The 17,396-nt window shown below is 32.8% G+C and overlaps 1 protein-coding gene across 1 annotated transcript; it reads right to left on the bottom strand.

Moving 5' to 3' along the window:
* Positions 1-3,651: 3,651 nt before the first annotated feature.
* Positions 3,652-16,329, bottom strand: UFL1 (UFM1-specific ligase 1; the record flags this gene model as incomplete). Its single annotated transcript, XM_008577726.1, has 12 exons — positions 3,652-4,171; positions 4,822-5,002; positions 5,709-5,794; positions 6,369-6,449; positions 6,682-6,812; positions 6,893-7,059; positions 8,144-8,261; positions 11,279-11,401; positions 12,951-13,074; positions 14,681-14,716; positions 14,878-15,057; positions 16,154-16,329. Coding segments are annotated over 12 exons (1,625 nt in total), but the record flags the coding sequence as incomplete, so codon positions are not given.
* Positions 16,330-17,396: the final 1,067 nt, after the last annotated feature.

Below are 17,396 nucleotides of genomic sequence, written 5' to 3'. Positions count from 1 at the left end.
TAGACAGGAGCAAATATTCATGCATTTGATAGGTGAAAAGAACAGCCCTATTGCTTGCTGTAAATTTCCAATCAATAAATACAGTCAGGCTTCTTACTGAGCAAGGTATTGATGCCTTTTCTGAAAAGGTACAACTTTGGATGGACTGCAGAAGAATAGGCTATTGCTAGTGGTTTTAATATCAATTGCCGACAAATTTCTAAATATAAAGAACAGAGACTTAAAGAATCTTCTCCAAATAGCAATCCAGGGAATGAGAGTTTTGAAGACAACTCTTTAAAAGCAGGTTTTCTGCCGAACCTGGCCCTGATGACTCACACCCTTCATGAATTTATGATTTAGATTTTAATACCAAGTTACAAAACTACCTTTGAGAATAGGAACAAGAGAAGGATTTCCACTCTAACCACTCCTATTCAACATAGTAATAGAAGTACTAGCCAGAGCAATCAAGCAATAGAAAGAAATAAAGGGCATCCAAATGGGAAAAGACAAAGTCGAATTGTCCCTGTTCGCAGATGACATGATCTATGGAAAAACCTAAAAACTCTACGAAAAAACTCTTGGAGCTAATAAATTAATTCAGTAAAGTTCCAGGATACAAAGTCAATACACAAAAATCAGTAGAGTTTTTATACACCAACAACAAACTGGCAGAAAATCAAGAAGAAAAGCCCATTTTCAACAGGTACCAAAAGAATAAAATACATAGGAAGAAATTTAACTAAGGAGGTGAAAGATCTCTACAATGAGAACTACAAAACACTGCTTAAAGAAATTAAGGAGGATACCAAAAGATGGAAAGACATTCCACGTTCATGGACTGGAAGAATTAACGTTGTGAAAATGTCCATACTATCCAAAGAGATCTACAGATGCAATGCAATGCAATCTCCATCAATATACCAATGACTTTCTTCACAAAAATACAGAAAACAAGCCTAACATTCATATGGAACAACAAAAGACCCTGAATGGCCAAAGCAATCCCAAACGGACACTATACTACCTGACTTCAAATCATAGTACTTAGCTATAGAGACCAAAATACACGGTACTGGCATAAAAACAGACACATGGACCAATGGAACAGAATAGAGAACCCAGAAATCAACCCATATGCTAAAGCCAACTGATCTTTGACAAAGGCACCAAGAACATACGTTGGGGAAAGGACAGCTTCTTCGCAAACAGTGCTGGGAAAACTGGATATCCATGTGCAGAAGAATGAAACTAGACCCCTACATGTCACCATATACCAAACTTAGCTCAAAACGGATTAAAGCCTTAATTTTAAGACCTGAAATTATAAAACTCCTAGAACAAAACACAGGGGAAACACTTTATGATATAGTACTGAGCAAAGACTTTATGAATAAGACCTCAAAAGCATAAGCAACAAAAGAAAAAATAAACAAATGGAATTATATCAAGCTAAAAAGCTTCTGCACAGCAAAGGAAACAGAGTGAGAAGACAATCTATGGAATGGGAGAAAATATCTGCAAACTATACATCTGAGAAGGGATTATTATCCAGATTATACAAGTAACTCAATTTAACAGTAAAAAAAAAAAAAAAATCAGATTAAAAAATAGGAAAAGGAGCTGAATAGATATTTCTCAAAAGAAGATATACAAATGGCTAACAAGTATATGAGTAAATGCTCTACATCACTAATCATCAGGAAAATGCAAATCAAAACCACATTTAGATTTCACCTCACCCCAGTTAGATTGGCTATTACCAGAAAGACAGAGAATAACAAATGTTGGTGAGGATGCAGAGAAAGCGGAGCCCTTCCTGCACTGTTGGTAAATTAATACAGCCATGATAGAAAACAGTATGGAAGTTTCTAAACAACTACAGATAGAACTACCATATAACCCAGATATCCCACTGCTGGGTACATACCCAAAGGAATTGAAAACATCATGTAAAAGGGAAACTTGCGCTCCCATGTTTATCTCAACTCCATTTACAATAGCCAACACATGGAACCAATGTAAATGTTCATCATTGGATGACTGGATAAGGACAATGGGGATATATGGACTACTACTCAGCCATAAAAAAAAAAAAAAAAAAAATTCAGCCATTTGTAACAGAACAGATGAGCTTGGAGAAAATGTGAAACAAGCCAGACACGGGAAGAGATATATCAAATGTCTTCACTTATAAGTGGGAGCTAAAAAATAAATAAATAAGAGAGAGAAAGAAAGGAAGGAAGGGAGGGAGGGAGGGAACAAGGGACAGAAGGAAGGAAGGACAATTATAACAATAGGTTGAACTTTCATAAGTAGAGAACAGAACTGTGGTTACAAGAGGTGGGAAAGGGGGAGAGAAAGAATTGGTGAGAAATTGGTTAATGGACACAAAGAATGATTATGTTTTGTAATGATAAACATGCTAATTATCCTGATTTGATAATCACACATTGTACACATGTACTGATACTCAGCTCTGTACCCCACAAATATGTATAATCAATTATGTTTCAATAAAAAAGCTTATATTATTAATTATAATTACATTAATTACTTTCACTCATGATTAATACTTTGTCAAGAACAGAGTAGAGGTAGACTGATCTTTATATTTTAAAAACATTTTAAAATATAAAATTTTAAATGCCATATAACAATTCATATAAAATAGTATTTTTTAATAATTGGGATTTAACTTACTATATTCAAAATAACTAAATTCCTTTTTGATAAGTTGTTGATCAAAATTTATTTGGTTGAAATGATTTCTCCAAGAAACTATTTTAGTAACTTTTAACTAATAATCTTTAGAAAACAAGAATACCTATTTTTTAATAAGGGTTTCTACTTTTAGAAAAAAAGACTTCAATTATTTAAATGCATTTAGATCCTCTACTCTACCATTGGAAAAAGCAGCCTATCTATTTGTCACACTGGTATTTACGAAGTATTAGGTGCTAGAACAACTACTGAGATAAAACATGAAATTCAGAAATGTAAACTGAGTCAAAGAAAAATCTCTGTATTAAATTTTTAGTTATTCCAATGTTAAATGTGATATACGTACTAGTAATACATTTCATGTTTCTCTCACTCTCATTAGCAGCTGGTTTTAGAATAGAGCACAGCAATGCATGGGCCTCTCATAGTTCTTTTGCACCTACAGGCATCCCTGAAGTCCCAACCACATAAAAGTTCATTCTTCAAAAAATAAGAGCACGGGCTTAGTCAAAAAAAAAAAAAAAAAAAAAAAAAAAAAAAAATATGTGTGTGTGTGTGTGTGTATATTGCAAATTTCTGTATTTTAGTTTTGAAGCATTCTCTATTAATTCTAAAATAAAATACAAGATTTTCATTTCTAACACCAAAAGTGTTTTCTGTAAATATTTTTAAAAACATGATCACATTTTAAGTTGCTGTCTAAATATGTGTAAATACAACAATGCCACAATATCTAACAGCTCAAAAAATGACTACTTTCCTAAAGATGAAGTTATCAGAAAATATATTTTTTATTCATCATCTGGAATGAAAATAAACAAAATGTATAATTTTTAGAATTATGTGAACAAAAAATGACTACTTTCCTAAAGATGAAGTTATCAGAAAATTTATTTTTTATTCATCATCTGGAATGAAAATAAACAAAATGTATAATTTTTAGAATTATGTGAAAATAATCTTTATGTGAAAAATTTCACATAGATATTATGTGAAAAATTTTACACAGATGTTATGTGAAAATAATGTGAAAAAGAAAAGTTCCATGGAGAACCCATTTAAAAAAATTTACATCTTTGTAAGATTTTCATTTAATACAACACTATCATTTTAACTGAACTGTATGCATAGAAGGGAGTTATTGTGGGGAGTAGGGTGTTGTGAAGTGACTATTTTTTTGAAAACACTCATCTTTAACTTTGGGGCAAAATGCTTACTATATGACAAAAGTAAATTAAGATCATTACTCTTCTGTCACAGATGATTTCCTGGATTTGAGAACAAGGTCTTTAATGGATGAAGAAAGTTCTTGAAGCTCTTTACGAATAGTATTAGACAAGACATCTTCTTGTTCTTTGTCTAATTTACTATTCAAGGGATCATCTCCCTGCGCAGTCTTCTTACTTTGACTAACCAACTGTTTTACAACCAAACCTTGATACTTTACCAAAAGTGTATGCTGATCCTGTAAAAATGGAAAGAAGAAAAGTTAACAAACAATTTAATTTTCTGTGAAACAGATAAAGTAGGATTTGTTTGACCAATACACATTGTAAGTCCTCGTCTGTACAAAACACTGGCCATATAAGAAAGCCAAATCTAGCAAGGTCTCTCCTCTCAAACAGTTTATAGTTTAAGGGAGATAAAACATAAATGCAGATCACTATAAGTTGAATTTACTAGGTTCAATTACCAAAGATACAGCCAAAGTGACAGAAAAGTTTGAAGAAGTGAAATTACTTTTAGTGTGTGTGTGTGGCAGGGGGAGGTTCAGAAGAAGTTGTGCAGGACAAGACTTTTGAGCTGGTCATTAAAGGATAAATTAAACCTAGAAAAGCTGAAATAGAAAATATGACATTCTTGTATCTTTTCTGTAAACTTAATTTTCAAATTCAGAATATTCTTTACCATGGATCTTACAGGATCCTAAAAGTTTCTTGAGCTATTCCGCATTTTTAAAATCAATTCTCTAATTCACTGTTCACATTCTTGGAAGCAGGCAGACGATGTTAACATGTTTTGTACCTGAGTATTACCAATGATTCACATATCCCCACTCAAAATATTCAGAATTTAACAGCTTGAAAAGTTTCAAGTGTACTGAAAAAGTAATACCTCTGGAATTTTACTATTAAGAAAAGCAATGATCTGTGGGACACATCTTCCAGGTGCATGGAGCATGGTGTGAGTTGAGAACTGAAACAATAGGACTGATGTGAGGTGCAGAATAAGAGCAGGGTCTTCCGTGACTTTTAGCTGTTCAGCCACTGCTTGGCGATGCTGGAACAGTATCTGCCTACACAAAAATAAAATCGTATAAATGTATTATCATAATTTAACAAGTTCTCACCAATTTCAATTCATCCCTTCTGTATTCATTTTTGGCTTTTCTAGTTTAATTATCTGATTCCATAAACATTTTAAGGTAACTTAAAAATATGGAATATATACACATATCCCTAAACAGCATGGGTAGACTAATATGCTAGAAAATTTTTAAAAAAGCTATAGAGTAGGGATATTCAAAGTATGCTTTTTGTTTTGAGTTGCTGGGATCAAAGAGAACTGCACTGTTTTAGATGAGGTTTTCTGTAAGGAAGGTTCCAAAGCTAGTAAAAAGTCCCCTGGTCTTGATTTACTATGGGATTAAGGAACTCTGCTACCTTATCAAGAGAGTCAGAGAGGAATATCAAGCTATAGTAAGATTTTGAATATGCCACTTAGACACAGTTCTCTGTGCAAGATTAAGAGAGTAAAATTCAAATTGCAAATACAAAATATCCCACATTTAAGAATATTATTAAAGGGGCCGGCCCCGTGGCTCACTCGGGAGAGTGCAGCGCTTGTAATGCTGAGGCCAGGGGTTTGGATCCTATATAGGGATGGCTGGTGTGCTCACTGGCTGAGCGTGGTGCAGACCACACCATGCCGAGGATTGCGATCCCTTTACCGGTCAGGAAAAAAAAAAAAAAGATTATTATTAAAGATTCATTCAATGTTACCTTTCCCTTTTTTTGTCTCCCCTTTTCACCATAATATCACAAGCTTCTGCTGCACAATCCAGACAAGAAAGAAAGTCTTCTACACTCTGAAAAGGTATTAAATACCATAATTTACTTTTATATAAAGGTGCCTAAAGAAATATAGCCACTTAATATTGTTTTGTACTTTTAAACCCTTAATACAATTTTATTTATTTTTTTGTCCTTTTTGAGACCAGCCGCACCGCGCTCAGCCAGTGAGCGCTGTGAGTGCACTGGTCATCCCTATACAGGATCCGAACCTGCGGCGGGAGCGCTGCTGCGTTCCCAGCGCTGCACTCTCCCGAGTGCGCCATGGGCTCGGCCCCCTTAATACAATTTTTAAAAGGCTCACTTTGTCTTTAAACAGGATCCGAACCTGCGAGTGCGCCATGGGCTCGGCCCCCTTAATACAATTTTTAAAAGGCTCACTTTGTCTTTAAATTAGAAATTGTGATTTAGAATTAAAAAAGGTAAAATGCTCCTCAGCTTGGTCTCCCCCTTTACCTCCCAAAGAGGTATCTGAATGCAGAATACTAGTTTTAGATTGGGTTTAAAATTATTCTGATAAAAATCTACTCAAAGATCTTTATAACACAAATCTCTAGGTCTGATACTGAAATAAAATTAAACTTTACTTACCTTTTCATTCAGAGAGTTATGGAGTTTTGTGAGAGCTACTTTGGTATCTTCTGACAATTTACTTAAAATCTTTTTTCTTACCTGCAAGGGAAAAAAAAATTCTTTCAGCATTGTGCTTTTGACATGAGTACATATAAGATCAAGCAAAAAATATATACATATATTTATTACTACAGCAGAAAAAAAAATCTTTTAGATTTTTTTCCTAAAAACTCTTTACTTTCCTTTTAAACTATTTCAACTGAAAGAAAATAAAATGTGCTCAGACTTAACACAAAATACATTAAAAGTGGCAAGCAAATCACTAACATACTTCACTTGTAATGGCTGCAGGATCATCTACTGCCATCATTAAATCCGAAGCTAAGAAGTTGAAAATGAGGTTAGTGATATCTGTACACACTGTCTTCAGCAAATGCTTGTTAAGAGCAGCCTGTGTATCATCTGGAAAATAAGGGCGCTTTATTAAAACTAATTTCATCTCCAAATAATAAAAATCAATGAAAAACAGTTATTAAGTATACCTGCAAAAAACTTCATCCCCTTTTCAAATAATCTAATATTACTGTATAGGTTTGAAACCTCTTCTTGCAAGTCCTTAATGGTGCGTTTTCTGCCAGTTCCAGAAGCAGTAGAAGTTGAAGACATGAATACTGAACGTACCACCTCAAGATAAGTTTTATTAAGAGGCCTGTACACAAGATAAATATAATTTTTAAATGTACTGAATTTACGTAAAAAAAAAAAATTGCTTCTATGGAAATAAAGCTGAAGAAAATATCTCTATTTTTTAAACAAATAAAATTAATTTGGAAAATAATGTCCACTAGGAATCTGTCTCTCAAACCCAGGAATTACAATTTATATGGATTATTTTTCTCAATTTTCAAGTATTCAAAGTTATTGCACTAACGACAACAAGAACCACCACAATTCAAAAAAAAAAAAGGTAATGGCAAATTATTAGTAGTAACTATTTCATTTTTTTACATGTGAAAAATATGGATATATGATGTGTTTACGCACAAAAATATTTATTTAAATTAAGAAAAAATTCTTACTTCAAAAGCTATAGTAGTTGTTAAGTCAAAGTTAGATGCACTGGGCTCCTGGATTGTACAAGGGTACTTCAAAGAGTTCATGGAAAGATTTTTAGTACAACTTCATTCTATTTTCACAAACTTTTTGAAGTACCCTTATATCTACGGAAATTTACATATTGGGATTAACTTGAGGGATGGTCAGGTTAGATAGCAATGGTCATGTTATACACAATTTCCTTTATTTTTGTACAAAAATAAATTTAGGTTGGCTCGTTCAGAAGGTAGCAGTGTCTAAATTTATACTTCTTGAGGTCAGTTTGTTACTTTATTTTTTCTCTACAAGTAAACACTGTTTACTTTCGGTCAAATCAAAACAAGATAATCTTTTCTTCCTTCTGAATGTTGTCTTTCAGGCTATGGAAGAGACCAGCCAGTGATTAGTGCTGGTGTTTTTTCCCCTACTATGACTTAAGACTGTATGATCAGTGAACAAGAATACTTCCTGGCTCTCATCTTTTATTTCCCATACTGCCTTCCCCAAAGCACTAAATAAATGTATGTTGAACTGCACTGCCTCTGTAGGCAAATAAAATCTGGAATTTCGTGGCTAGATTAAATTCTAAGCTTTGTACAGAAAATACCTAACATACATATTTTCTATGACCTGGTGAAATTTTCACTTAATGACCCACTGAATTTCTATCATAAAACAAAAAATTGTTTTATACTTGCTTTACTAAGTATTCAGCAAGTTCAGAAATAAACTCCTCAGGGGCATCTTTTATGTGTTTTCTTAAAAAATCTTCAATCTCATCCTGGAACATAAAAGTGATCTCTGGCTTCTTTTTTCCTATAATAGATACAATGGGGAAAAAACAACAACAAAAAACAAACAAGCAACGAAAAAGCAAATAAGATTCCATTAACATGTTTAGTAAAATGTTAATTCATTCACTGCCTACCATAGACTCTGATATTAATTTTTGTCAACAAAATTGTTAATGTCAAGTAATAATAACTAATGAAAAGAATTTTAAAATAGGATATATAGTGGAATTTCTTTTAAGTGATCATTTTCTGGCTTTCAAAATGACTCTTTTCTACAGGTCAATCAGAAAATAATAAAGATGATTTTTCCCCTCATCGAACTTGCATGATGCAAATAGCTGGAAATGAAAACTATCGAGTAGAAAAAAAGTATTTTAGGATAGGATAATTTCTCTTTGTTGAACAATGAATACTGAGCAGAATTTCCTTCTTTATAAAAATAAATATTTATTAAAAATTAAATCATCCTTGTAATTTACATAAAATCCTCAGAAAGTCATTATAAAAATAATGTGAACCACAACTTCAGTAGAATTGTTTAAGCCAAAATTTGTCTTTTTGAAAAAGCAAAGATGAAAAAAATACCTCATAATTGTACACCCGTAATTTATTTTTGTTCTCACAAAAGTAGTTATATACCACGGAAAATTTGTATACAGCTACTATGATAGAAATAATCATTAACTGTGGAAATGTCATGCCTACCCACTTACTTGGAAAAGTACAGGTTGAAGATAAAGAAAGCTAACAATATTTTCATTAGAAATTTTAAAGGTATAAAAGTGATTATTTCCAGCTAAATTAGGTTATTTATTCTACATATGAAACCTTAGAAATAAAAATAAAATAGCTTAAAAATCAATTTTCACTATGAATGAAGATCTAAGGAGTTGAGATTATAGCTTTAGACAAATAGTATCCTTTTTTGAAATCTGCTGTCCATTCCAGATGTTCACCCTAGTCTATAATTTCTGTTTGCTTCCTGAATGCATTTTATGTTATTAAATTATTTTTCCTTCTAGTAATCTTTCATACTGAATTCATCTTATATTTTAGCTAAGAACCTAATTTCATCCTCCATTTCAGAGATTACATCACAACCCTCTTTCAAAAGCACTGAAATTACTTTTTTTAGGTAGAACGATTTTACTACTTTTATAGCTCTTTTCAATAATCTATGCACAAAAGAAATATCACATGCCTCACTTAACAATTATTTAAAATTACAGATATTAGAGAAGTATTTTTTTAATGTCTCTTTACCCTCATTGCTAGTACATGTGGGGAATAGGTAAATTCATTTATCAGTGAAAAGTTAAAACCAACATAGGATCATCTTAATACTACTTAAAGTAAGGGTAGAGCTAGTAGTTTCTATGAAGATACTTTTCCTTTAATTAACATTGCTTTATGCACATCAAAATATTAGTTATTTCTACCTATCTTAGAATACTTTAAAGACAGCTCTTAGGCAAGTGTGAACAAATAGTAAGTAGCATATTAATAGCTGCAGCCATGTCACTTAATATCTGCATCTCTCAGCTATAGCGCATTGGGAACAAACTGTGGAAGAGGGGAAATATAAATCTCAAATTATCATTATTTGAAGTTTGGTTTTTTATTTTCTTTTTGCTGGGGATAGGGAAGAGGGCAGTATAATGGTTTCATTAAATTAACTTTTCTTAAACAGAAAAATAAAAAATCATAATCTTATTTAGAAAAGCAAAACAAGATGCCCTTTACAGATTTAACCTTACCAAGCACTAACAAGTCTAGGAAAAGAAAGATGCATATAATTAATTTTCCCCCTTAGATATAAGTAGACAACAGGTTAGGTGTTACTGTAAAAATTAAACATGCATAAAATTAGTATTTCCTACTTAAATTTGCAGAAGTTCAGTTTTCAAAAATATCATAATTCTTGTTTTGTACAGCAGTGGGAGACCATAAAAATGACCATGCAAGCTGAAACTGGTGCAAAGTGTTCTTAATAATCAATGAGAAAAGTAACGATTGCTCCATGGCCTTTTAAAAATCTTTGTGAAAACATTAGAAGTTCCACTGGTTACAAATGTACAGGGAAATGAAAAATAAAACTTTGTATTTATAATTTAGCACACTGTACTTTAATACACTAGAAACGCAAAGAATGAAAGTGTTTTCTTTGTAAAAAACTTATCAAGGATAGTTTGAACTGTTTGCCTTTTTCTTCTCATCATATAACTTACGGTATGGAGCAAGCGTCTTTCCTATGCCTTATATGTGTCACACTCCCTTCTAACTCTAGGTCTGCTTTCAACATTTTGTCCTTTGCCCTTCTGATGTCTTGGAATATCTCCCAGAGTTCCTTTAAAGTGAAGTTTTTTGCTGACTTCACATCCTCTGAGATATTTTCGTCCTTTTTGTCACAACCACTTCCTTCATTTATGTCAATAAGTGTGCCTTAACTAAGTTCCTCTGGCTGCATACCTAGAGTCTCTTGAGCAATGGCAGTGTCAACATTCCCACAGTCAGCCCACAGTCAACATTCCCACAGTCACGAAATTTTATTTCGTGTTATCACTTTTAATTTCTTTGCTGCACTTTCATCTTTGTTGGCCAATTCTCTCTTTTGATTATCTATTTTTGTAAAGTGTCACATTGGTTTATCACTGGGAGACATGGAGATAACACATCTCAGGCTTTGTTGTTGGTGTATGAAGAATAATTGATGCGTAGTGATCACTGACAAACTTTAAGTGATGTGATTGTCATAGACCATGATATGCATCTATTATTTATGTACTGATTTGTGGACTGAAGAACTGGCAGTGAAGTCTGTACTCAGTTAATATACCAGGGAAACTTGGTGACTGAAATTTGAACCATCTTGTTGGTAGACTGATGTCATTTAACTGAACTGTGATAAACTGAAATTTGTGGCCACTGAAACTATGCAAAATTGTGCAAGAACTTCCTGTATAAGCATATATACCTAAAATACATCTTAAGAAAATATCTTAAAAAACACACACACAAAGGAAAGATAAATCTACACACCAGTGTGAGATGACTGAGATTCATCATCACTATCATCATCTTTTCTTCCTTTCTTCTTGATTTTCTTAATTTTGTATTCTCTGGCGTTGCCCCCACCTCCTCCTCTCACACTTCCACTGCCCTCTGTTGGAAAATGACATCTGTTAGTTTTATCTAAGTAAATCACCATTTTTAGAAAACGATACCATATTATATTTAACTTTACAGAAGAAGAAAGATAAAAGGCAAAATAAAGCAACTTTTAGACTCTTTCTAATCTTGGAATTTCCTTACTAAAATAAGTTTAGTAAATTCAACCAATAAAAATTAATAAATAATAAACATGAATCTCTTGAATTTAAGCAACCTACTTAGATAGCCTGCCAATTTCACCTCTTTTCTGTAGGTCTGCCCGATGTTTTCTTAGCCAAACCCATCCCTTTACCTCCTCTTCTACCTTCCCCAAAATAAATGTGTCCTCATTTGCTCATCTCTGTTACCACAGCCTCACTGATAACCCCCTATTATAATACTTCATAAATTTAATTATACTCGGTTTTGCATTCTTGGTTGAAAGATTATTATCCATGTTCAGAGGAGACACCCTGACCACTACCACTCATCCAGATCACAAATTTCAATAAATTTAGCTGGACATATTCAAATAATATAAAATATGCATAGCGGTGAATTACTATGATTAGAGTAATTTACTATACTTTTCCTAGAAAAATAGAAATTTCAAAATACCACTCAAATGTTTTACAGAAAAAGATTTTGGAAGAGGAAACAAATTACCTCAAAGAAACAGGAGTGAACTCCCATAGCAAAAATTAAGTTTTTATAATATATGTTCAATGTGGCTGTATTTATTAATGAAAAATGTTGAATGAATACTGAATTCCATTAATCCTGTTAAAGCACTAATAACATTGTTTGTACTATAAAAAGTATGGGATACACATGTTACTTTACTTATCTAAAGTAAGTTACTAGCATACCAGTGCTACCTGGAATAATTTCCAGCAACTTTAAATTAAAAAAAGAAATTAAAAAAAGAACTTATCGGGAAATTCATTCATTTAACATATATTTATAGAGCACCTAAATTATGCTAAGTGGTGCTCTAGGTGCCAGCAGTAAAACAATAAATGAGATAGGCAAATTTCCCAAACAACAGAACACATCACAGTGATAAAGTGATACAAAAAAAACTGGCAAGATAATGAGATAGAGAGTGATTGTGACTACTACTCCCGGGGGTTAGAGAGGCGTCTCTGAGCAAGTGACATTTAAAGTTGAGCACTGAATGAAAAGAAGAAATGAGTTACTTGAAGTTGGGGAGGGGGCATTCCCGTGGAAGTCCAAAGCTAATGCAAAGGGCTTGAGGTGAACATGAACTTGGCAAGTTTGGGAATCTAAAAAAAGGGTTACTGGGGTGAAACACAGAGGGTGAGGGGGAAAACAGGAGATGGGCATGATCATGAAATTAGTTTTCACAAAAGAAAACACAGAATATTTTCATTTTCATCATTAAAATTTAATTAATTAGAAAAAAATTTGGTGATCTTAGCAGTTAAAGTTAAAGATGAATCAGTCAGATAAAAGGCCCTTCAAAGGACGAAATAACCGTAAAGTTCACTGTAACAAAAAACTCATCTTTGAATATTCCTTTTTCATAACAATTTATTACCTGTTGCTTTCCTCCTTCGCTCATCTTTTTTATCCTTTTTACTTGTGTTAACGCTTTCTAGAATGGAGGAGACTTGTTTCAGATCTTCTTCAGTGATTAACTGCACAGGATTATTTTTCATTTCCTAAAATAAAATATGTGGGGTTTTTTGGTAGGAAAAATATATAGCCTTTCAAAAAGCATAAAATAAAAGTTGTTTATATACTCATGTATATCCTAGTTATTCTTGTTTGGTTTCATTGCTAAGAAGACTATAGAGCTCTAAGGTCGTTTCTCCTTGCCAAAAATTAGTCCCTTCCTTTGCTGTTCTTGGCTTTTTGCACCTATTATCAGCTAATTAGAAATTCTATCTGGTCACTGAACAACTGATCACACAGCACCAGATGCAATCCTTTTCTGCTGTTAAAGGCTGGTTTTACCCCTGCTTAATAGGTGCCCCACGCCCTCCTTTTTGAGGCTCCCAAGTTCAAAAATACTTGAGATTACTAGAAAGGTAATAAAACCTCCATCCCTGACCCTACCCAAATGACCATATATGAGCTGCATACTAAGTCATATAAACTTTTTTTCCTCTGGACTTATTCTTGATGATATCTGCTTTTTAAACATTTATGTTAACAGCAATGAATTATTTCCAAGTTCAGAGACTGATTATTTCTCATGGGAAAGAATCCTATAAAAGAACATTTTTTTCATGGTAAAAATGCTATTATTTCCTTTTTGCTTTTCTAAAGAAAACTGGTTAGAATGTTGATAGTTCAAGTAATAGAACCACCTTTTCCTGAACTTATTTTTGTGGTTAAAGGGAGGAGACCAAGGAAAGAAGAAAAGATCATATTAAGATTTTACAATAGTAAAAGATTGCAAATAAAAATAATAAGGTAGTCGTTTAATAATTGGCAGTTAACAGGTACCAGACATTTTATATATATCCCTTATTTATTTATATTTATCCTTTCCACAGTAGATACCACCATCCTTTGTTTGATGATAAGGAAACTGGAAGCTTACTTGTCCAAAGTCATAAAGAGAATAAACATGTTTAAACTCAGGTTTACTGATATCAAATCTGTATACTTTTTGCTCTTCTCTGCTGTTTATCAAGCCAAATGCAGAAAATTATCTCATTTTTAAACTGTTGAAAAAGCTTAAAAGGAATATAGCTAAATACAAATTATTTACATATTTAATAAGCCTTCATGAATTTATTAACCGTTTAACAAGGATAAATAGGCTTGTTTTATCTACTTCAGAGCAGACTTTATAAGGAGATGGTGCTGCTAACTAGAAACATGAATTGAATAGTTATTAAAGCAGACCTGGTATAACATCTATTTCAAAATATTTGGACGGCAGTTGCTCTGAGTTGCTCAAAATTAATTTTGATAGTAACAAAATTTCTTTCCTCCATAAGTTATCCTGTTTGTGCACCCTAAATTGGTAAAATTAGTGAGGCTCTGCTAGATTTAGCAAATATGAGGGGTCATCAAAAAGTTCATGGAAAGATTCGTATTATCTTTTATTTCCATTTTTCCACCAATTTTTTGGAGTACTTTTGTATATTGTGTACTGACTGAAAATTCACTGTATATTTATATATACCCACAGACATTGTTTTTGTGCATTTTAATGTTTTAAAGTTGGACCAATACCCTAAGGTGATATGACTGTGAATTGTTTAATCTATGTAATTTCAATTTACAAAATCAGCCCCCCAAGTTTTAACTTACATGCTCTGATGGGAATGAAGAAGGGGAAAAACATATCTGGGAGAGAAAATAGAAAGGAATAATGCAGTAAAGGAAGTGATATATGATACAAACTATTCATTTCTGGGTGGACTGCTTACACCATTTTTCAAATGACATCAGATGATTCTAATGTGAAATTCTGTTAAGATTAGCAGATGAAAAGAAACGTGGCATACCTTTTCAGCTTTCTGGTGCATCAGGTCACTAAACAGTTCTGTACAGTCATTTATAAATTTTTCACTGACTGCAACAGTATCACTAAAGACTATAGCTGAAGCCTGTTTGCTGAATGCTCTCATCACCTGTTGAAGCAACATGGCAGCATCTTCAACTGATAATGAACTGGGTAGCAGAGGCTAGATTACAAACAGAAGGGAAATGAAGTATAAATGCAATATAATACAGATAAACCATTGCTCTCCCTACATGATCTCATTAAGACCCACAGCTTTTAGAACCATATTTATGCCAATAACCTCCCAAATTATATTTCTCATTTCCTCACCACTCTGAACTCTGGAATTATCCTATTGCCTACCTTCCCCACCTGTACGCCTACTAGGTATCTCAAATTGTCCAAAACAACACCAAAACATACAAGTCATACTCTGTTCCTCTTTCTCAGAAACCCACAAACCATCCACCAGCAAGTCCTGATAACTTTACCTACAAAATATATTTCTTCTTAGCTCTTTCTACTATCTGAAATTATCAATTTCATTAACTATCTCTCCCCAGTGAAAGTGCCCCTTCTAGGGGCAGAAGACTTGTATGGCTACCACATCCCCATGAAGTAGAATGGTGCCTGGCACACAGAAGGTACTTAATAAAATTTGTTGAATGAATAAAAAAACATTGAAATCTGGAATCTTTGGAAACCTCTTTATCCAAATCCGGGAATTTTCTGTTTTATGAAAAAGGTCTGAGCCCTGTCTAGAAAATAACGGATTGGCCTCTTGTTTATTTATCTTCAGGTACACTTATCTTTTTGGCAAAATGAAAGGCAGGTCAAAACTGAACACTGAAGTAAAATATTATCAGTGCTAAAGCAGCTTGTGATAATACATTAGCAGAGATTAATGGACAAGGGATAAACAAATGCTACATGATGCTTAATGCCAGTACAGTTGTTAGTGCCTGGATAAAATGGTAAGATGTCTCATCGATTTCTGTATCAGCTTTGATATCAGTGTTATACTGTTTGCTTGTTTGTTTTGAGAATTACAGAATTCTGGATATTGACTCCATGTGAAGAAGGTCACCCTCTACTTCAAAAGGTAGAAAGACTTTAAATATAAAATAATTGTTTATTTTTATTGTAACAATGACTGCTAGAATTTGCAACTAAAGCCAAGATAGCTTTATTTATCCTAATTTTTTAAATGGCCATATACTAGTGAAATATCAAGTTGTCATTGGTTTAAAGAAAAATTCAGAAAGATAAAAACATACTGCAATATCAACCCATGTTCCAGAGCTGACGGCTTCCTCTACTGATGCTTCCACCTGATCCACAAGTCCTTGACCAACACAAGCTGCTTTCAAAAACAAGAGTTGTGTAGCCTTATATCTTTTCCTTATGTAGCTTACAGCATCTGGGATTCCAAGTCTGGACAAAGCATCAAATTCTAAAAATACACCACAGAGATGGATTAGAACTGTCAATCACTCATACCTTTTAGAAATCTTAGAAAAAGTTAAGTTCTATCAAAACCTATTCTTTGATGGTGAATGCACTGTATTCTAATATATTTTAGGAACAGAAATGTATCACAGCCTATTCCCTAGTTATATTACCTTCTCAAATTTTTATTACAAAAGATATTTGTAGAAACATTAGCTCGAGTACTTCCTCGATACTAACTATCTCACTCCCTCTTCAATTGAAGGGTCAAAGGGAAACATGAAGACTACAGAGCAATAAAATCAGAAATAAAAGTAAAGGAGAAGGTAATGGTTTACGTGAAGAAACAAAAACTGGAATTTTGCTTATTATAGTTAATTAATTTATTTTTCAAAATGTTTCATCAGACAACTTAGGACAAAGTATTTAGAAAAGGAATTTATTTTTCAAAATGTTTCATCAGACAACTTAGGACAAAGTATTTCTCTAGTCTAATTTAAACAAGAAAAAGGTTTAGAATACAAAACAAAAGTAAAAAATAAAGACAAATATACAGCCATTAAAGTTACTGGGGATTATCTACTTACTCCTCTGATCCCACCCCAAATAATCATACTTAAGAAAACTATAACAAAATCCTAATCCAAGCTGATGACTGAAGAAACTGAAAAGTGCATCACAGGAAGTCAAAAAATATAAGCAAAGCCCAGTATCCCAGCACATGTTTAAATTGTTTAAATACTAGTGACTTACAGGTTTATTACTGAGAAAGTAATTTGCTATGTGGTTTGACTTGGGTTATAAAATTGATTAAAATAAGTGAGCTATATATATGCATTTTTGCTAATTGTTTTAATGACTGAATTTAGTCAATCTACTTTAACTAAATGACATAAAGAACCTCAGAAAGAGAATTTAGAATAACTTCAATGTTTCCAAAGTACTGTATAACTAAATAAAAATGAACACTGGGAAGTTGATATCCAGTAAAATATTTCTAAGATGATGCAACCGAAAAACTGGGCAACTTTATAAAATATAAGATATAATAAGTAAAATTACTTTTATGAA

The sequence above is a fragment of the Galeopterus variegatus genome, unplaced genomic scaffold (genome assembly GCF_000696425.1).
Source record: "Galeopterus variegatus unplaced genomic scaffold, G_variegatus-3.0.2 Scaffold1570, whole genome shotgun sequence".
Classification (NCBI taxonomy): domain Eukaryota; kingdom Metazoa; phylum Chordata; class Mammalia; order Dermoptera; family Cynocephalidae; genus Galeopterus; species Galeopterus variegatus.
The sequence above is the reverse complement of the archived record's forward strand: the minus strand, read 5'-3'. Positions and strand labels throughout refer to the sequence as shown.